This window comes from Aethalodelphis obliquidens, unplaced genomic scaffold (assembly GCF_003676395.1).
Source record: "Aethalodelphis obliquidens isolate GAN/ISIS:26980383/991018 unplaced genomic scaffold, ASM367639v1 scaffold99, whole genome shotgun sequence".
NCBI classification, from domain to species: Eukaryota; Metazoa; Chordata; class Mammalia; order Artiodactyla; family Delphinidae; genus Aethalodelphis; species Aethalodelphis obliquidens.
The window spans coordinates 1,659,800-1,682,140 of NW_020838043.1; the positions used below are offsets into that span (position 1 = coordinate 1,659,800).

General features: G+C 33.4%; 1 protein-coding gene across 4 annotated transcripts in view; it reads right to left on the reverse strand.

Moving 5' to 3' along the window:
* CNKSR2 (connector enhancer of kinase suppressor of Ras 2) overlaps positions 1-22,341 on the reverse strand; it is a 256,343-nt gene that overhangs the window by 110,062 nt on the left and 123,940 nt on the right. For 2 of the 4 annotated variants that reach the window (XM_027096112.1, XM_027096113.1), the window contains exon 9: positions 8,989-9,135. The exons of the other annotated variants lie outside the window; for them this stretch is intronic. In XM_027096112.1, coding sequence (XP_026951913.1) covers positions 8,989-9,135 — 147 coding nt within the window. The remainder of the gene's footprint in view (positions 1-8,988; positions 9,136-22,341) is intronic. 4 annotated transcript variants of the gene reach the window in all.

The following is a 22,341-nucleotide window of genomic DNA, read 5'->3' on the forward strand; positions in this document are numbered from 1 at the left end:
AATGTAGGTCACTGGGGTAGGCTACATAGTTTATGACTCAGTTCATGGTTTTTGACCTTCCTTTTTACACAGCTCACCTTAATAGCTTGAAATCACACATCCTGCCAAAATGACGGTTAAGTTTTAATCTATGTGAAATAGAAATTAAAGAAAGAGAGAAGGGAAAAATAATTGATAATTTATTTTGGGACTCTACAGTATTCTATCTTATATGATGTAAAAAAATAGTCAGGAAGTTTACATGTTGAGGAATTTTGATATATTTTGAAAGTACACAGTAAAGACTATTATGTTTAACTATGCTGATTTGGAATAGCATCCAGTTAAACTATGCGTGTCTTTTAGAAACAAAAATTTTGGCAATGGGAAATCCTGAAATTTATATAGGTAATCAGGAGTTACCTGTATAGATGAACACCATGAAGCCTGAGGAAATAAACAATTATATTCTTTCTAAGGATGTATTACATGCCTCTACAACAGACCTTTGAATGATAGGACCTTTTTTTTTTTTAACTGGAGTAAAATTGCTTTACAATGTTGTGTTAGTTTCTGTTGTACATTGAAGTGAATCAGCTATATGTATACCTATATCCCCTCCTTCTTGGGCCTCCCTCCCACTCCCCCTCCATCCCACCCATCTAGGTCGTCACGGAGCACCGAGCTGAGCTCCCTGTACTATACAGCAGGTTCCCACTAGCTACCTATTTTACACATGGTAGTATATTTATGAGGTTTGATAGGACCTTTAGATCAAGTGTGATCTGTGATGTGACTCTGTTTATCATTGTTTCCTCTCTGTCAGGACATCTTGGTATTAAATACAAATGACATTAAAGAACAAGTCTAACCAAAATTTAATCATTATAGAAATGTAAAGAAAACATTCATTACACAGTACATTTCTTGCCCAAACTTTCTGTAACAGATGCACTGTGAGAGAAAAACTTATATTCAGTATGCTTTTAAAATGCTCTAATATGCTCTTATTTTAAAATATCCTAACACTACAAGTGAACTTAAAAACAAGTTCTAAAAACACAAGCATTAAAAAAAAATAATCTAACAAATTTTTATTCTCTTTCTTCTTTTCTAGGGTCACTACTTCTATTTTGAAGACTTCTCTCCTTTTATTTTACCACCTGTAGAACTAAAGGTAATTTCTCCTGGTTAGTACCTATCCCTGCCCTCCCCAAACAAAGAGGAAGGAAGGAAGGAAGGAAAAAAGGAAAAAAGGAGAAGTAGTAGTCAATGATTACAAGTATATTTTAAATACCTCTGAAGTGTGAGGTAAGGACCAACAAAATATTTTATTCTGTCTGGACTATTACCAGAATTGTCTGTTTAGGGTACTTGTTCCTTCCCCTTCCAGGAAGTTTAAATATTAGCCTTGTCAACTTCCTTCAAATTGATATTTTCTCTAGGTTTCTATTTTCAACACGGAGTTGCTATTAATGTCCTCAGTTAACACAGTTAGTTAAATTAGCAAAAATGTAGAAGAAAAAGACTCTTAGATAGGCTTAAACAGATAACAGGTTTGATTGTGCCAGCTGGTTCAATTAATTGAAGCGGTTGAAAAAAACAACTTCTTTCAGAGAAAGAAGAAATTAGTCAATCCTGTTGTTTAACTCTTACTGGCTAGTTATTTTATTAACTGGTAAATCACAGAAACCATTTAAACTGGTTTATCATGCAGATATCATCTGGCTAATCAAGTATGCCTGTACTAAGTAAAACACATAGTAAATACTAAATATATTCATTGTATTTTTGTCTACTAATTGTACTATTTTTGTCAAGCTAATCCAAGCTAAAAAGTAAACATTATTCTTGAGAATCTCATCTAAAAAAAGACATTAGGCAATGGAAAAATAAAATATGGTAAAATAGAAGCTTCATGGGAAAATGGAAATAGCTACTTAACCCCAAAGGAAATTTGTGATAATTTAAAATTATAATGTCTTAAAAATGTTCTAACTCTGGACAAGAATTGAAAGGGTACAAAATTAAATGACTAAAAGAATGAAGAAGGCATTAAAGAATATTAGAAAGACAGGCAAAATGTGACTAAATGAAGCACAGAATAAATGATGCTATTAGCTGAAATTATCAGTGAGAAATTCCCAGTTGTAACAAGTGCCATTAAAATTACACCTATTACTGATAACCAACAAGTACGTGAAAATACACAAAAAGTGACAAATACAGCCTCCCTCAAATCAAAAAAGTTCTCAGCGTTTAATTCAAAATTTAATAGACATATGCCTTAGTTTCAGAAAAAATACCTAAATATGTAAGTATAATAGTGCAGAAGGATAGTTCTTCCTACGTTGGTAACATTTAGTTTTAATCATTTCTTCATAACATAGTATAAGAAAAGTAGTTACCGTTGTACTATAAAGAATTTCCAATATAAGGGAAAAAAATAGAATTAAAGGGTAATATTTTTTATTTTACCACTTTGCCTTTTGATTCTTTCTCTTAACTGGTAAAATCTGCACAGGAAGAGAATTAAGAGCTTTCATCGCTTATGGATAAAATACAAGGGTATTTTAAGACTGCATCTTCTTACTCAAGTAAGCATGAAGCTTCAGTATAACTCGATCCACTACGGTATGCAATCAAGTATGATATGGATCCATTTTGGATTCTATCCAAGAGGATTTATTTCCTGGAAAGACCTTGCCATAAAATTTGTTTTTCATATCTAAATGGTCCTACTGACATAGAGTTTTCCTTCCAGATTCAATGAGGCTCCAACAGGGAGGACATATTTTGCACATATGTTGTTACTCTTCTAAAATAAATCTATGATAGATTTTGGGGGCACTGGCATGCATCTCTTAAAATATCCAAATCCTAAATAAAATGATCATATGCATCTCTTCAAATATACATTTATAACCTTAGGTCAATTAATGATAACTTACTACTGTGAACAGGACTCAGAAATTCATTAGGTTACGTACACATACATTTTTCATGTTGTCCATTTAAACTATATAAATACCTTCAAATTGTATCCCACAATATGGTACGGCACAAATCTTCCTCTGAATCATGAGTGATGACTCACTATAGTGATAATATTCTACTCATCCAGTTTAAACATCATCAGGAGACTGTGATTATTATAAAATAAAATTTTCAGCTTTGGAAAGGGATCACTGAAATCTCACGATAAATCCTCTGATGGCTCAGGTCTTTTCCTTGTGTCCCCGATTCTAACATCTCTAAGGTAACTGAGCACACCTGGAAGGTATTAATGTACCTCTGAAAACACTATGGTTTTAAAGACTATGAGAAAAGAACGTCTATACCTTAAAAACTACATCTGATATTAAAGGTTTTATTTGAAACAATTTACATTTTAACAACTCTTGGCAAGCATATCTTAATTTAGTTGTCCCTCTATCTGGTAAGTGACCCAGCTTTCACAGAGCTATATAAAGTCTTGAATGAAACCAATGACATAAAGACAGCCCCCATGTTAAAGATTAAAACGGTGCGTTACACATTATGTAGTTATCTCTAAAATTCACTAATGCAAATATCACAAAGAGTTTGCTTTGTCTTCCAGGGGGAAAATACTCATTGAAATATGAATGATTACATCAAGTATAAAACCTGGCCATTTATTTTATTCACTCTTGGGAATAAGCACAGACTCAAATGGATCACAATATCCCATTATTCTAGCACAGAATATTCACACAAGTCCTTATTCAGTTCAAACACGTTTTTATTATAATTCCCAATACAAGTACCAAAATATTGTTTTATGTTAGCAACTCTGAGTCATCTAAACAAATGCTCCAGAGAAAATGTATTCTGGATTTTGGGAGGCAAGAAGTTGCATACAAACTTGTAAATTTCTTGACCATGTAAAGAATGTTAGATCTAATTTGGAAAATTATTGGGCATAATTTTTCCTGGGTAAGCTTTTCTTAAGTAGTAAATTATGTGAAAAGAGCTTAAGCAAGAGAAACACTTGTATTCAAAATTCTCGCACTCAGTTTTTTCACAGCTTTTTCTAGAATCCAAGGTTATAAATACAAAAGATTTGAGTCTTCTTTTTTAAGCATGTAACCTTCCCTTTCCTATCAGACTACAAAGAAAACAAACATTTTTTCCAAGCATATATTTGATCAGGAAGCTATATCTATATAAGTTAAAAATAGATATATGGGCCTAAAAGTAAGTATGTAGTTACCCAATGTACAACTAATATAGACTTCAGAGTCACACTACAAAATGGCTTTTTCCAATTAATCATCAAAATTTGCACATTGTACTGAAACTACCATTAGTGTATTTATTGCTGTCCACTCTTATTGGCATAGTTGATACTGCAACATTAAAACTGGACTTGCAATTTTTTCAATTTACAGTAAGCATTTTTAGGAAATTAAAGAAATAGGAAGCTAAAGAACAAAGAAACTAAAAATAATTTTTCATCTTAGGTGATTATTTGTAGTCAGTGTTAACATTTTGAAAGCATGTGGTTGAAAAACACAAATGTGATTTAGATCCTTTAATTAATTTGCTTAAACACTGGTGAACAAAAATGTAATGTGACAATTGCTTGCAGCTATTTACTAATTTGAGCATGTAAAACATATAATTGTTTCTGCCTCCCAGTCAGCACATTACATTTTTAGTTAAAACTTATTTTCTTCTCGTGTCATATCTAATATTACTTGTCTTCCTCTTCAAAACATGCTTTTAAAACAAAACTCTCAGAAACATATAAACTTTGCTACCAATGTTTTTTTCAGTCACCCCAACCTATAACTTTGATATTAAAATAAATTTTATTATTGCTTACGTTTTTTATTTTTACAGAATGACTTTAACCATTCATGTCTATATGTATTTGAAATGTAACAATCAATTAATGTTCTTCAGTCGTTACACCAGTTGAAAGACAAAATTGACTCCTATAACTATTTGCTTTCCATTTCTTTTTCTGCTCAAATTTATTTAATTTAAATATCCTGTAAAAATGGCATCAAGGTAATGCTAAGCAATAAAATTTAAAGTGAAAAGCACAAAAACCACACAAGAAACTATCACATCGATTTAAGAGACTTATGGATTAGAACAGTTTAGGAGCAATTCTAATGATACAGCTTTATATCATTTTATACTAAAAATGTGTTTAATGAAACCTATATCAGTATATCGAATTCCAGCATTGACTTTAGTGATTATTTTTGAGATGCATTCTCACCAAAAAAAAAAGCTGGGCTCCTAAATGTTTTTGAAAATTGTTGATTCCCAGTGATGATTTCAATCAACATTCTTGCCAGTGTCCAGCTAATTCTCCCATACATCTCTTGTAAGAAGAAAATGACACCACCCATGCAAGCTGGTGACCTATGCACACTAAATTTAAAACCACAAACATCAAAAAATATACACTGAGGTCTATCCATAATTCCCCAGGATTTGTGTCATCGAATTGGAAGAACTTGACCATAAGCAATCACCATGCTTACCAAAATCCAGGACATTAGTAGAGGGTGCTACTAAGGACATGTTTTAAAAACAGTTCTCAGAAAGCAAGGAATTGCTAGTTTGCTTTCTTAGAATAAAGATTCTACCTCAGGTAAAACATTACTATATATGAATGGGTGCCGATGACAACAGAATTCAAGTCCAGATTAAATCTGCTTGTAGTATTTGACTAAAGTAGCTTTAAGTCTTTCAGTTCTATTGCAAAATGTCTGAGAAGTCAGGAATTTAACAAAAGAGCTGCCAAATTTCATGAAATGTACTAATGAAATTGCTCTGTGAGCATGAAGTTGAATTGTATGCTTTTGCTTATTTGGCTATAATTCCATGAATGATTTTCAAAAGAAAATCCAAATTAAAATTTATCATTGCAGTTAATTAATAATAGAAGCTACTATTCGCTCTAGAACTTCCATTAAAACATGTGATATTCCTCAAAAATCTTCTACTTTAGGGTAGATAAGGTTATGTTTTAGTTGTATAGGTACGAATTATTTCCTTATTAGTTTAAAAAATAATTATTCCTCTGTTAGAATGAAGTTGTTCTTTTTTTTAGAGGCATGTATTAGCATCTACCTCCCCATTATACAAACTTTGCCATATTTTATCTGAAAATGCTAAGGCTGGTATTGTATACGAAAAAGATAAAATAGACATATTGAGGTTAAATAAATGCCACAGATTGCTTCTTTTTGTAAACTCTATTTTAAATAATTCTTAGTAGACTATTGGTATAGGCTATGAAAAAAGGAATAACCTAATGTCCAATTCCTCAGGTTCGGACACTGAAAATTTATATTTAGGTGAGTTAATGGGCATTTTAGCTCCAACGTATTCATACACATACCAGAAGCAGGAATACAGTAAGAATGGTACTTATGTCTGCACAGAGGACTGTTGCTACATTAAGCACTTATGTTTCACATCCCAGGTCCTTTCTTAGCCACTAGGAAAAATATGTGGCCTCAGGCAAAGTCACAAAGAATCCAGAACTGCCTGCAAGACCTTCTCATTCCACTATTTCTTTGATTTTTTCCCCTTCTGGAAGGGAACCCTCAAGTTTTGTCCATCTTTGGTTGTATACATCCTCTAAAAATTCTGACCACATAGTTTCCATTATGCTTCTGGTTTCTTTTTGCATTTTGGCACAAGCCAAAGCCTTAAGATCAAAAACGAACTCTGTAATGGTACAATTTCAGGTCTTCGAAATAGATTCCAGGGAGATTTGGTGCTGGTGGTGTGGTATGTTAGAGTACTTATCTAGTGCCCTTATTCCTAAGACTTTGTTTTACCACCACTTGAAAGTATTTAATCAAAACTAATACTCTTCCTTCTGCTCTGTAAAAAGTCAATTTTCAAAGAAGTTGAAAGCAGGGTCCTCCCCTGCCCTCACTAATAGTATTGTTTATCTATAAGGCGTTGAACTTGGACAATACATTTTAGGTGAACTAAATTCAGTTGAAATAACAAATTTACAAAAACATCAATACATCATAGAAGCACTTATGTCAATGCTGATTTTCTTTTTTTCTGATTTCAGCATTCCGAAAAAGTAAATTTACAAATATACTCAGAGTAACTGAATAGGCAATGAGGAATAAATATAAGTAAGGATCTGATGAGGCACATTTCTTGGCATTTAGGAGTGAAACTAGAAACAGTGCCTTAAACATCTATTATAATTATAATTAAGGAATGATGTAGAGTAATTTAAAAAATTAAAGTCTTTGTTCTCTAGTTTTGAATACACACACCAAATGTATGTGTAGCAAAAAAAATGCAGGTCTTTCAATTATTTCAGCATTTCCTATAAAAGTGATTCTTAACTAGATATTGTCATTACCTTAATTCTCCAGTTTGTGCTTGTGGAAAGGAAACTAAAAGAGGACCAAATCACCAATTTATTTTCTAGAGATATTCCCTCAAATAGAGTTCACGGATCAACAAGAAACTAGTGTCTTTTTGGTGTTCACCATGAAACAGAAGGTACTAGAGAGAAGTTGTTAAATTTAACCACACATATAGAGAAGGAAACCTAATGGCTGAAAGGGGTCTCTTCTTCAGGGTTCCCACCTCTCGGACTCTGAAGAAGGATCTTTGGGGAAGACATGTCAATAGAAAACTACAGAGTGGAACAACAAAGCAACTTATAATGCAGCGAGAAAATAAAATGATGTGATGGGAAGGTCTGATCTGCTAATCTACGAATTAATGAGCCAAACACTGATCTCTCAACTTTAATGATCACCAAAAATCTTTGATAATAAACATATACTGCATTTCAAATGCATTTGGACATATTAATATAGTTTTAAAATATAGTTTTACGTATATTTGAAAAATAGAAAGATTCACATTAAAAATTTAAAGACCTTAATGTTAGTATATTTTATATGTTTTTATGTTACTTAAGCATAATGCAACTTTGAGGCCAAGAAGTAGGAAAGTTTTAAACAATGAGAAATCATTATAATCTATAAGGCCATTCATATGTAATGAAGAATTTAGGATTTTAGGGAAAAAAAATCTAAGAATGGTGTAAGTTACTAATATAGAACAACAATTTACATAGCAGTGATAACAATGGCATTTTCATTTATTGCTTTTCTTTTTAATCTGAACAACAGGCAATGTTCTGTTTCAATGGGCAATTTTAATTTTTAAAAATTAACCTTCTATGGAAGGTGATGGTCTTCTATTTTAAAAGTGCAGGTCTTGTGAAGAACAAGAATTTCTTCTATAATATGTTTGAAGATTATAGCCTGACTGAAATGGAAGAAAATGTATTACTTCCTTATCTTTATCAATCAGAATAATATTTTTATAACTTCCTAGATACCTCTGGTTCTTAATGAATGTAATTTACTGACATCCAGAGTAATTTTGGAGTGACGTTTCACATTGAAGAAAAATGCAGAAATTCTAACGCATCAATTTCCCTATTTTTGCCTCCGTACATGGTAGAAAAGAGAAAAATGATCAGTCAGGAAGAATGTAATAGGTACATTTTAATTACTATCAAAAGTTTCTTTACCTACTGTTTATAAACAACTATTTTTTATCTCATGACCTGTTTTTAAAAAATTCTATAAACTATCATCTAGTTTCCTCAAGAATTATATGTGGGTAAAACTTTTAAATAGAAGATTGTATCACAAAGTGAAACCTCTCAGTTTCATTTCTATCCACATTTTGGCTTCAAAGAACTTGTGGTTTTTGGGAATTATGCTTTAAATGTTTACAAATTAAGGCAGAGTTCTCTATCATTTGGGTTTTAATTATAGTAACTTTGAGATTTCATCACAATTAAGCCTATTAGGATAAGCTGTGAAGAGATCATTTCATAAACAAATTTTCAAAAGCATACAAGATTAATCCATATGCTGCTGAGATGAGGCACAATAAAGAAGCATTACTGAGATAATCTATGGCTAAAATGATGGTGTATGACTTATGATTAAGCTTCATTACCTGCAGAGCAAGGGGCTTCCATCTCATATTTTTCAGTAAAGCTGGTGCTGAGGTAAGCATGCTCTGAGGTCGCTTTTTCAAAGTTAAGATAACACCACTCGGGTCCTCTCGTAGTGCATTCACCAAATTTTTCAACTGCCACCCCACCTGGTAACCAGCAAAATCATTACAATAAAATTGAGGTACAGTATTCAAAGATTTAATGTTCTCCCCCTTTAATAAGATTAGTAAGAAAAAAAAAGAAAATCACATAATTGGTGTACCATCCTATCAATTTTCAGGAGATATAAACTCAAGAAAGAAATTTTATTTTTGAGTTGATTAACCATGTTATTGCATTTAGAGTCCATACCATTATGAGATAACATAATGGACATTTACCAGTCTAAGCAGAGACTAAAATGGTATCCTACCAATGGAGTAATTTAGAATTTAAAGAAATTATGTCATCATTAATGCTGCACAAGGTCTAGATCCAAGCTTTGTTCACAAGTAACAATTTAAAAATCCGCATGCCTGAAACAAGGATTTGGCAATGTCCTGAGCTTAAGAACTATACCACATGCTTTCTCATCACCATCTTTTAGAGATAAGTGTCCCTAAGTTAGACTGACATTATACTACCAGTAGCTGGTAGTGACACACCAAGGAAACATTCTGAGCGGGGAAGACAGCATCAATAAAATAAACCTTTAACCACGATATAAAGATAGAATAAGAAACGACAAGGTAATGCTACTCTAATGCAGCAGCTATTGGAAATGTGTTCCAAAAGACCCTATAAACTTAAAATATAATGTGCTAAATTTAATGAAGCCATTTTATTTGAATATCACCTCAAAACATATTGTATAATTAAACAGAAGTACTTGATAAATGTCCTGAAACCTGGCTCTACTGTTATCCATGTTAAATTACTTATCATCCTTTTAAATTTTTGAACACAGAATAATTTTTGTTACTTTGCTTTTAAGACATGCTGGTTATGCAGTTATCTGAAATCCTAGAAGTATGCTTTAAAGAAACACATTAAAAATATCTATTATTCCAAGGTTTAAAAAATACACTTCACATTTAAAAGAGAGAATAACCTTTTATTCCAACACTAATGGATTAGAATTTTCCAGGGTGTTTTATACAAATACATTGGGTCAAAATTTATCCTGGATTGCAAGCAGGACTTAGCAAATGGTCTGAACAGTGATCTAGTTTCTTCCTAGGTACCTAATGAAAGGGAATGGGTGCCTTTGCCTATTATTCATCATGTTTTTGCCTGGAAAATAAGGCTCAAACTGTAAAGAATGAGCACTTGCATCAAAAGAAGCACAGATCCCAGAGACTATGATGAAGAGGTACTCTGGACCACAGCCACTGTAGGATAATGGGAGACTTTAGTTTATATGAGTGACCATTCATTTAAACTATAACCTCTACTATAGCTGAACTGAGTGATGGTGAAGAGAAAGAGTTAGGACAAAAAAGAAGCAAGACATTATAATACTTAAAACCTCAGGGGTCTCAGATATGAATCAAAATGATCATTATGATACTTGCCTACCACGAATAAGAGGCTGCCAGTTTTTTCAAAAATCACATTAATGTGGATCAGCTACAGTAATGGAACTGGTCAAATGTCTCCCATTCTATATAAGTGGAGATTATTATGTCCCCAAAGGTACATTACTTTGATTCTGATTCTTCTGATAGCTACGTAGTATCCCTACAGCCATTTCTATGAGCCAAACGTCAAAGCAAAGTTAGTTCAAATCCAAGTATTCATTTTGCTCGCCAAAAAAATATGCGAGCAGATTTCTGAGTTCCAGGTTTGGAGGGAGAAAACACAGTGTTTATACAAAGAGTATAACCACTTTTTATCATTTACTTTATTTACTCAAATAATTGCTAACTATACTAAAGCACTCAATATGATGACTGTACCCTTCTTTCAGCCTATCTACTCTTGACAACGAATTACACATTGATTTCTACCCACCAATTTCTTTCCATTTTCTTGTGTGACATAATCATTGTGACTAGTTGAAAATTTTAGGGCTAGATGGTGTTTTCCAGTGTAACGTTCAGTGTAATTTGATTCATCCTGGTTTTTCACAGTTTCGCTATGCTCTTTTTGAATACACAATTCCAAAAACCAGAATTGTTTCTCCATGAGAAAGTGAAATTGTTTTTTGATGAGAAAGTAATAATTTGGTTACTCTTAAATTTTATAGCTGAATGTTACTTAATGGCAGAAAATTATATAACTCTACTACTTTTTCATCAGCCTTCCCACACTCACTAACATAAGATTAGCAATATCTTTTAAAAAGTGACCCATATGAAGTATTTAACTTTGACTCCCAAATTCTACTTTCACTGCCAAAAGAAAATGATTGGATAAGAGCCCAGAGATAAATGTGCAACATGTGTGTTGCAGTACTGTTCAAACCAATGAAAAACTGTACATTATGTAAATTCCCATTAGCATGGGGTATAAAAATTGTGTAGAAAAAAGTTTAAAAATAGCTAATGTACTTCAATTCTACTTTTATAAAAAAATTTTATATAAATATAGAAAACACAGAAAGCTATACAACACCATTAACAATGGTTACATTAAAGGGGAGTACAGACTACAATATATATTTTCTTCTTTATTCTTTTATTTCCTGAACTTTTGGCAATAAACATGTTATTTTTATAAACAATAAAATCAATAAAATAAATGGACCTAGTGTATGAATAGTAATATTCCAGTCAGAAAATCGTGAATTTTATGAAGTATCTAGTTAGGACTGTTTGTTATGGATGGAAAATTCCCACAAAAAAGAACAAAACCAGAAAGATAACACTATTTAAAACAGTAAAAGGTGGTGATGGGGAAATGACATCTGCTCTGTGCATTATACTTTTATATGATTATCAAAAGAAAAACAAAATTATTATTCAACTGTGCACAGTAAGTCAAGAACTACATTATCTGTTGTTTTTTTTATTCAATGAACGATTTCAGTAGATACCTCACTTAAGTGTTAACTCAGGTTCATGTGGAAATTATTGAATAGGAATGAAGCTGGCTGAGTAATTCCGAGCCTATGTGTAACATTTTCCTTAATAACAGGTAGGTTTTAGCTATATCAGTCCCATCCCAGTACTTGTATACATATAAACAGCAACCAGACAACACGCCTCTCATGCGAATAATCCTTTTTCCTTAGTCCTTTCTCAAGCTCCCTGACTTGGATCATTTCTTCATTACTTTCTATCTTTTCTACTGCATATTATTCTTAACAACTGTCCCCATTTATTGGGTTGTACCATGTTCTATTCAAGGGCAAATATGGAATGGTCTTAGAGCTCCAGGAAAAATAATTCTCAGCTCTGGTTCTGTGACACCTTCACATATCTTCGAACATATAATTAAGTGTAATGAACTACTGAAATAAATTTATTTCTCTTTAACTGTTATTAAGATATTTATGGTTGACAGATTATAGGGGGACATGAGTAGATGGTATGATGAAATGAGGCAGGTATACAGGTTACAACTTCAAGAAATTTGGGAGCCCCGTGTTCGGAGCTAAATGTAACAGCACACACACGTCAAAATAGATAAAATATATCAATGCGTGTTAATCATTTTTCAAGATTAGTTTTCCATTTCGTCATTTGAGTTTCTGGCTATGATTTTAAAGTATTAAGTGTGATAGACCTGAATTAAAAGCCATGTGAAGATACAACAGTAATATGAAAAATGATTGTAAAGTATTCTTTACATTGGGTGCAATGAAAGTCTTTCTGTACAAGGAGATACAGGGAGCTTTGAAAGAAGGAAGAAGGGAGGCTAATGGGATCCTAACATAGGAAGGAATTAAATAAGGTACAAAACTTTAAGAGATAATGGGTTTGGGATACATATGAAGAAAAACATTTTAATAATCAAAGACATCCAAAAAGGAATTGGCTGACTTGTGGAAAAGTGAACTCAACACCAAAAGAGACATTTAAATATTCTTGCACAGGCTAAAGGATTAGATTAGACTTCCAAAACCACAATACATTACAACTCTAATATGCAGAATGGGTAGGAAAGTGCAAATAGATGACAACAGATGAGCTTTAGTAAAAGGATGTGGTCCTGGCACATCTCTGATTACTTGTCCTCCATCTTTTCTTCCTCCTTACAACCAATAAATGCAGGTATTTCCTCTAGGCTAAGTGTTCTACCCCTAATATTTCATGCTGTCTTCTTACAATAATTTCTTCTCTTCCCAGAGCTTCCACTAACAACTTGCTGCATGAATCCCAAATCTTTCTAACCATCCCTGCTCCCTATCAAGAACTCGTGACATATTTCCAACAGTTCAGTTCATCCATACTAATAGCTACTGAATAATCAAGCACCAGTAATTCACTAAGCTAGATTCTTCCTACCTATATTACATTCCTTTCACTTATATTTTCATTCTTATGACAGCCCTAGGAAGTAAACAATTAAACCCATTTTACATGTGAAGAAACTGAAGCAAAAAGAGATTAAGTTTTCTTGGCCAAGATTACAAACATAGTAGTAGTGGTAGTTCAAACGAATGCAACACTTTAAAAACCAAACTTAGCTCCCTGTTCTCATTCAACAGCAATAACAAAAAGTTCCCTATCATCCTCTCAAGTTTTGAGTATGGAGTCACCTTTGACAGTTCCCCCTCTTTTTAATCCACATGTATCCTAAAGAATAGATTCTAGCAATTAATACTTCCTCTCACTGCCTTACTTCTGGCTTGGATACCTGACTGTTAGATTTAAAACAGAGTCCTACCGGCTCTTTCTACTCTGATCTTTTGCAGCTCCAAAATACTGCTACAGTATAGAAGTGTTCTTCCCCTCAAAACCTTTGAAAAGCTCTCCAAAGGCCTAACTAAAGAATCAATTCATCAAATAGGTCCTTTGCCAATATGGCCATAGCTGTCTCATATTATTTTTCTTTAATGTGGTTCTGAAACTTCAGAATGTGTTAGAATCTCCTGGAAACCCCAGAGTTTTTGATCCAGTAGGTCTGAGGTGGGGCCCTAGAATTTACATTTTTTTCCAAGTTCCCAAATGATGCTGATGCTACAGGTCTGGGAACCACATTTTAAGAACAGCTATACTAGACAACGACTGTCTTGAAGGCAGTGACTTGCTCATGTCTAGAATATTTTAATATGTTTTTAAGATTAGATATTATAACTTATAGAATCACTAAGTATTTATTACGTGCCATGTACTATGGATACAATGGTACTTGCAGTGCAACCTGTGACTCACTAAAAAGCATAATGGGGCTTCCCTGGTGGCGCAGTGGTTGAGAGTCCGCCTGTCAATGCAGGGGACACGGGTTCGTGCCCCGGTCCCAGAAGATCCCACGTGCTGCAGAGCGGCTAGGCCCGTGAGCCATGGCCGCTGAGTCTGCGCGTCCGGAGCCTGTGCTCCGCAACGGGAGAGGCCACAACGGTGAGAGGCCCGCGTATCAAAAAAAAAAAAGAAAAAAAAAGCATAATGAACAGGCAAGAGATGAGCAGGTCAATGAACATTTACAATAAATTAAGAGAAGTACGTCAATAGAATGGATACAGGGTGAAATGGGAGCCTCCCAAAGGGGCATCTAACCCATTCTTGAGGGTTCAGGGAAGGTTTCCTATTAGTCTAAGCTGAATTTCTTAGGAATTGGACACGTGAAGGTGATCTGGAGGTTGAGGGAGTGAAGAAAGCCGTGAGACAAGGTAAAACCAGTTTGAGCAACTTTCAGTAGTTCAGTATGGGTGGAAGAGTTGGTGAAGTTAGTATTACGTTCCCCTCGAACACTGTGCTTTTCTCCCTAGCTATATCCTTGCAAAAGCGTTCTTCCTTCTATTTGCAATTTTTCTCCCACCTATAAAATCTTACGTATCCATAATGGCACTTATTAAATGCAGTACCATCATAAAGCCTCTTACAGCTAGAACCTTATTTTCCTCATGTGATCTCATGGTACACTGTTTGTATCTCTCCAGTGGCATTTTTTTCATGCACTGCCTCTTATTAAAGTTACCTATTTTTCCTTAGCCCCCCTTCATCTACCCTCACAAAACTTTTTGAGGGCTTTTTTTTTTAGGATAAAAACTGAGTCTTATTTGTCTGGATATACCTGCAATCAATGCCTTACAAATGGCAGAGACTTAATCAGTGTTTGTTGATAACTCAACTAGTGAAACGATACGGTGACATGAGAATGTAAATGTTTCAGAGACAATAAAGTGCCTTAAAACTCCAAAGGGAGTTTAGTTTTGTATGTAAAACCAAGATGTAGTTTTAAATTTTTCTCTAAATGTAATATACTTGATACTAAAGCTATAATAGACATTGTTTCCCTCAAATTACCAAATAAACTTTCTTATAAATGAACATTTGAAAAGAAACCAGTATTTATATCCTGGATACTTCAGACCTAAAGTCATAGTGATTTATGACAAGGAATATAACCGTGGATATAGTTGCTATTTGTCATAGAAAGATTCTGCTTTATTATTTTATAAACACTGTTAGGAAAGTTTTCTTTTAGAAAAATATTTTGTAGTGGTTGTACATAGTCCAAGTTTCTCTTTCTCAATATTTTAAGAGAATATTTCATTCACATTAAGTTCATGGATTGGAATGAACTTTAAAAACCCACTTATACATCTTACACAAAATATGCCTTATTATTAAAGATGACCTGCTTTTCACATACGCCGAACTACTAATATTACCTTCCTGATTGTCCAGGTAGCAAAAGTCAGTGTCCCTAAACAATGGCAAGTCTTACTAGTTAAATGTAATCCCCAACCTGGACATTGAAATGCATTTTATATACAACACAAATAGGATTAAAATTGTCCAAGACAGTTTTTAAGGTATCCCAAGAGTTAAAAGCCAGAGGCTCTGCTTTCTTGTAGATGGGGCTTGTAATTGCTTTGATCAGGCTGAAGAGGATACCAGGGGTTCTTGGGTTAACACAACATAAGTGGGCAGGTCCTTGGACAATGGGTTGCCCAGATTAGATGCACAAAAGACTTTGGGGTTGGTGCTGAAGAGGTGATACTCTGCCTTTCCTCTTTGTACATAGAGGGAAGAAGTTGTCTCTGACCCCTTTAGGACTTTCTCTAGCCTATCTGATTTTGAAACAATAGCTGGTGAATTATTTGACCAACATATGAAAAGAATCTCTACTCTATGGTCCCAAGTAGACAAAGTTAAAAAACAAAGGTAAGAATGTAAGCCTATCAATTTAGACCTTTACCTTTGTCACAACTGTATTTGGAGTTACAAGAAACCATCTCTACACATACAAGCAGGAAGATAGGACATTCTTAAAAGATTTTCAAAGTTATTATCCTTCAGAAGACAAAGTAACAGATCCATTCATTAACAATTACACACGCTCCTGTGTATACACTGGCTCTTACTAACAGTTTGTAATGTATAAATGATACCTCTTCACAAAGGAAATTTCAGAGACTTGAAGTGTGCCTATATGAATGTCTGATGATATGTCACACTATACCCAAACGTTCTTCTCTTTTTTAAAAGCACTGAAGAGACTTAATCCAATATACAACCCATCACCCTGAGACTAATGACACTGTTTTTGCCAAATTTTTTGGTGCTGAGATATTTATCATAGTGATCTGTTCCCCTGCATTACTAAAACATTTTAAAACATTTCAGAAGTAATGAATTTTGATACACAATATCTTTCAAAGATCCTAGAACTACTAAATTTGAGTACCAATCTACAAACTTCACCTTCACCTAAATTTATTTTTTTCACATAATACTAATGATCAAGTCTTACAATATTAAACTATAGTATATTTGGAGATATCCTAATTTTGCTCTTCCACAATCATTCATTTACTGAATAGAAACAGAGAATTACCTACGGTTCAAATATAAAGAAATATAAGCTGAAAGGTATGCATTTGGTTAAGTAACTAAATGCAAAAAAAAAAGTGACCTTAAATTCCAACATGGAGTAATTTAAATAGGTATTTCAGAGTATTCAGAAATGACCCAAGGTGTTATCTATTTTAAATAAAACCTTAGTACTGATATTTTTTACAAACATGATTAGAAGAGGCAATCTTGGGAGAACATGAAAGGAACAAACATTCGAAAAGAAGGAATATGGGAATTAAAAAGTTTTATTTTCATTAGAGGAAAAACTCCACAATTTTATGTCTTTATTCACTGAGCCACTCTTCACCTCACAGTCTCCTTAACTTTAAAAGGCACTTGTCCAGTGAAATAAGACTGCATACATCAAAGCATTTGTTTTTTATGTGGCTTAATTTTACTGTAAAAGTTGGACCGTGTTGAGCTGCTCACAATTTGAATTTACACATATGTTTTGGTAGTTAATATTTTCATGTGCGTTTCACAGACAGTCACATATATAATGTGTGTGTGTGTGTGTGTGTGTCTGTGTCTGTGTCTGTGTGTTATATTTAAAGAGAAAGCATAGAGAACACAGTTTCTCACTTCTGAAGATGGACAGGGAGTCCAAGAGAGAAAGCCAACTTGGAGACTACAAGAAGCTAGTACTTTGTTTCTCACCTATTGTACACCATCTTCCAGGAGTCCTTCTCTGTAACCAAGAAGTTCTGAGGGTTAAATCAGAATTTCTTGATTGGCTCATGAGAAAGTTCATGGGAGGAAGAAAATAAGAATCATAATTTTTTCCATTAAGTTCTACAAATCACCCACAATGTTTTCACCAAAGGTGATACATTTCCATAACCTATTACTTGCATTATCTCCTGTTACCTAACACTTATATTAACTGCAGCCTTTGTATTACTGGTATCTCTGCTTCTGTGGCAAGCTGATTTAAAAACTATGGGTATAGTTTAGCATCTTGAACCTACTGCTCTCTCCCCCTTCTTCCAGCTCAGTACACTATTTGGTAATATTTTGGCCTCTGAAGAGCAAAATTTTATTTGGGGGGCTTCATGGTTTACATTCGTATATGCTATAGAAAACTAAATTGAAGCTCATTTTATTTTTATTTCATTATCATTCATGGTATTCTTTAACTTCTCCAAAACATAAAATTGAGTGAGTCTGAGAGACTCTGCTAGGGAGACATGGAGAAGGAAGACAATCACATCACAGTGAAAGACTGTGGGGATGAATCTTTGGTCATATCACAGAACCTCATTCCCCCCAAAATCAGTAAGCTATTTTAAAAGAACCACAATAATACAGGTTTTTAACTAAAATTTTTATAAACATATTTGCATAGGTTAAATTTTAACACCATTTTGTATTTGCATATGTATGGAAATTATTACATTTCAGCCATTCCTTCCTATGTTTCACTTCTGTTCTCCCTGCAAAGACATTGGAAATACGTGTATTTTAAAATAAAAAGTCTTAGTCACCAAAGCTAAGGGATGAAACAAAGCATTGTTATCTAAAAATCTATAGATCCTATTTATAAGAATTCTGAGAAGAATAAAAAAAAGTCTATACTTATGAAAAAATTCAGCTTAAATTTAATTTAGGAATCTAAACGAAAAACATAATTAAAAGGAACCAAAGCCCTAGTATTCAAAAAGTAACATGTTTAAAAATCTACAGCTTTTCTATGAATAATTTTTATAATGTCATTTACTGGTAGACATTTAACAGATATGTGTATTTGAAAATACTAGCAAATATTGCAATAGATGACTATATTTATCAAAACAAAACCAAAGAATGTGTATATATGCATTTATAAAGCTAAATAAACAGCATTCTACATCTTTATTAATAAAACGTTTTAGTTTAAGAACTTCCATAATGGTTATAAATACTTTCACTATAGAAGTTATCTTTAGAAATCATTTTATCAGAAATGCAACAACTCAGACAAAAAAGGTAACTCAGTGTCAGCTCTAAATGGGGCCACAGGGAACTCTCTCTGCCATTTGTCTCAATTTTAAATTCCCCTTATTGCCCAGTATTAGAGTAATAAGATGAAAGGGAACGTGAAAGTGATCAGTGGTTACATTACCTAAAATTTCAGCCACCAAGCTGATCAGAATATTAATTTAGTGGATGAAACTTATATTTAAATCCTAGGGCTAAATAACCTGAAAAGAATATGAGACTTTAATTATCTCTTGAATTTCCTACTTTATGATGTTCTAATGTGTTCCCCTTTCATGCAATAATTTTTTATCTTCATTAGGCAGTTAACTGTTATCTACTAATGGCCCACCCCTACTACAGACAGAAAGTAAATCAGGGAATTGTGACTGGCCAACTTTTGCCTTTCTGATAGATGTAGGAAAAGGGATATAGTTATTGACACTGATATGCAAATGAGTTGCACACTTAATAAGCCAGAGTTGGTAAGAACATCAGCCAACAGATACATTTGAAACATACAAAATAATCACTTAATATGGAAACCTTCTAAAATTCCATGTAAAATAACTAAACCATATTAACTGTACGTTGACACTGAAAGATGTTTCTAATAATAAAAATAAATTAGCGTTAATCATGTTTAAAACCAATTAGTCTTTTCCTGGTGAAGCTAGTAAGAACTGCATAAATAAGAAAGAAATCAGGATGCAGAGATCTGCAGAAAAAATAAATTGGTTCACAGGAAGTTACCAATATTAAGGTATCATACAACTTATCTCCTTTATATAAAGACTTAAGATAATTTTAGTTTGATGACAGAAAAATCATAAAATATTATACTGGATAATAAAGTAATGAATTGATTTCTCTAGGGAAAATAAAATATATGACATGTCAATATGTGGTAATTCAAAACCAATTTCCACACATCTCATCAAATCCATGATATTCAAGGTAAAATAAAAGAAAAAAAATCTACCACCATCTCATAAATGACATACTACATAAGGTAGAACCTGAAATAAAATATTACTATGAGTAACTGAAAACTATGATGCATTATTTCTTTCAATTTTTGTTAAGTGTCTCTTCATGATATTTCTCCCTTCCAAAAGAGAACAATTCATGTGCTCTGTTTTAGAATACCAATTTCTTAGAATCCTAACAGAGTTATTTTAGGATATTATCATAACCATTTATTAAGCAATATGTTAAACACCATGCTAACATATTTAATCTCTGTATTCCAGCAACATCTTGTGTTTACAGGAATAAGAAAGGAGGTGCACCGCAAATACTGCCATTTGAGGTCTCAGTTTTCAATATTTTGGTTATAAGGAATTATAAGATAAATACTTTCTCTTTTGAGAAAGGAGAACAGAAGAAAATAGGCAAGAATTTAAAAAAAAACGTGAAAGAGGTGAAGAATGGAGGAGAAATAGTCAAGTGAGAAGAGATGAGGATGGTAAAGGAAAGAAGAAAACTGAATTAGAAGAAAAACCTAAAAAAATAAAGACAACAATTAAACAAATTAAAAAAGAGAGAGAAAAAGCACATCAGTGTTAGCCAATACTGTGGTACTGATTCCACTCAATGAGCCACTCCTTCCTTCCTGCTGAAGTCCAGGGGCAGGGCGGTAGGGTGAGAGGGAGGGCAAGGGAGAGCTGGGTTTTAATGGGTCACCACACTCTCCATCCATTCTGATTACGTTGGTTTCCCTTTCAAACAATACTTGCCTGTTGTTCTGGGGTTGAAGGAACAAGAGGGTGAAGAAAGAGTAAAAAATGAGAGACTAGAGTGAGAATAAGAGAGAATAAGGGAGATGCCATTGAGAGTTACATAAATGAAGTTAGAATGACCTTTTGAGATAACTCAATAGTCCTTTAACTTGTTCCCTTCTCCCCACCCCCTCTGCCATCACCTGCATTCTTGTTCAGCAACCATTTACCATTTGGGGGTAACAAAACACACTAGTTTACAGTGTTCATCTTCCATCTCTCACTGATCAATGTCTAACACCCTATTTGTTGTAGTCTATATTCTTCTTGACTATCCCAACCCAGTTATTTCCCAGTAGGATTTATAGCCCCATCTATTGAACCATTTCTTGCCATAATGTAGTCACCAGGTTCCAGAAGACCTTCCAAAATAATAGTGAATATGTTTTAGTATATACACAAAATAAAAGGAAAATTTTCCAAATGCTGGATTCAACCATCACATACCCCACTCTTTTCAACTGATATTCCTAAGAAGAAAATATCTGTTTTTAGTATGGATAGAATCTTTATAACACTTACACACCAAAAACAGCATTGACATGAAATTTTAACAGATTCATTAGGAATATGCCCAGATAGATTTAATAACTATAAGTAGTCTCATCAGCTAAAAAAAAAAAAGTGTTAAAAGTGCATCATGAGGGCAGAGCTGTTGGTTCAAACTATGCCGAGGTATCTCCCAGAGAGGAATGTAGTGGCAGATGAAGTGGAAAAAATCTTGGGAGATTCCAGCAGCCTTTGAGGAGTTGGATCTTCACTGGCAGGGAAGACATGCAATAGGACTCAGTCTGCTTTGCTTGGATGTTCATGATTTTTTCTTCTTCCTACCTGGCAGCCACAGTTTCTCAGCCACAGAAGTAGGTTGATTAGAAAAGCTTAAAAGCCACTTATAATAAAGAATATAGCAACGTGATAAAGGACATAAAACTTCCAGTTTCATTTCAAATAAGAAAATGTACTTTTAAAAAAAATGAGCAAACTAGAAACACACAAACACACACATCTAATTGGACATCTTGAAGATATACCATACTAGCAATTTCAAAAAATAGTATTTGAATTCATCTGTGATTATTTAACTTTCTCAGACTCTTAGGGAAAAATTTCATATTGCTTTTTTAGGTATTTTATAATAAGAAAAGTTATCAAATTTTATATTGTACATTACTATCTGTAGCAGTAGGAAATTTTAGAATTACAGAAAACTACTAACTGGGCTAATAACATTCAAAATATAAAACTGAACATTACTCTTTTCATTATTGAATCTAAATTGGTATAGAATAATATTGGCAAAATCTCACTATCCAGGTCAGTTAATTACTGGATTAAAATATCATTAAATATGTATTTCAAATGTATTAGGCCATACTTTAATGTAATTATTATATCATAACCAACCCCTAATGTCCCTGGTTATGAACGCAGGGACAGAAGGGGTAATTGCAGACTGCAAATAACTTATACTTGTTTCAGCTAATTTAACAACTTAGCAAACCTTTTGTAGTAATAAAACTCAGATAATGTCCATTTCTCCACCTCTGTATATTGTCTGGTAAGAAGTTAAAAGCACTGCACAGACCACAATGCAGGCAATAGCAAGAAAAAGAGGACAGAGTAGGGTGCATTTAACGAAAGGTACCATTCTTGCACAACTATGCCT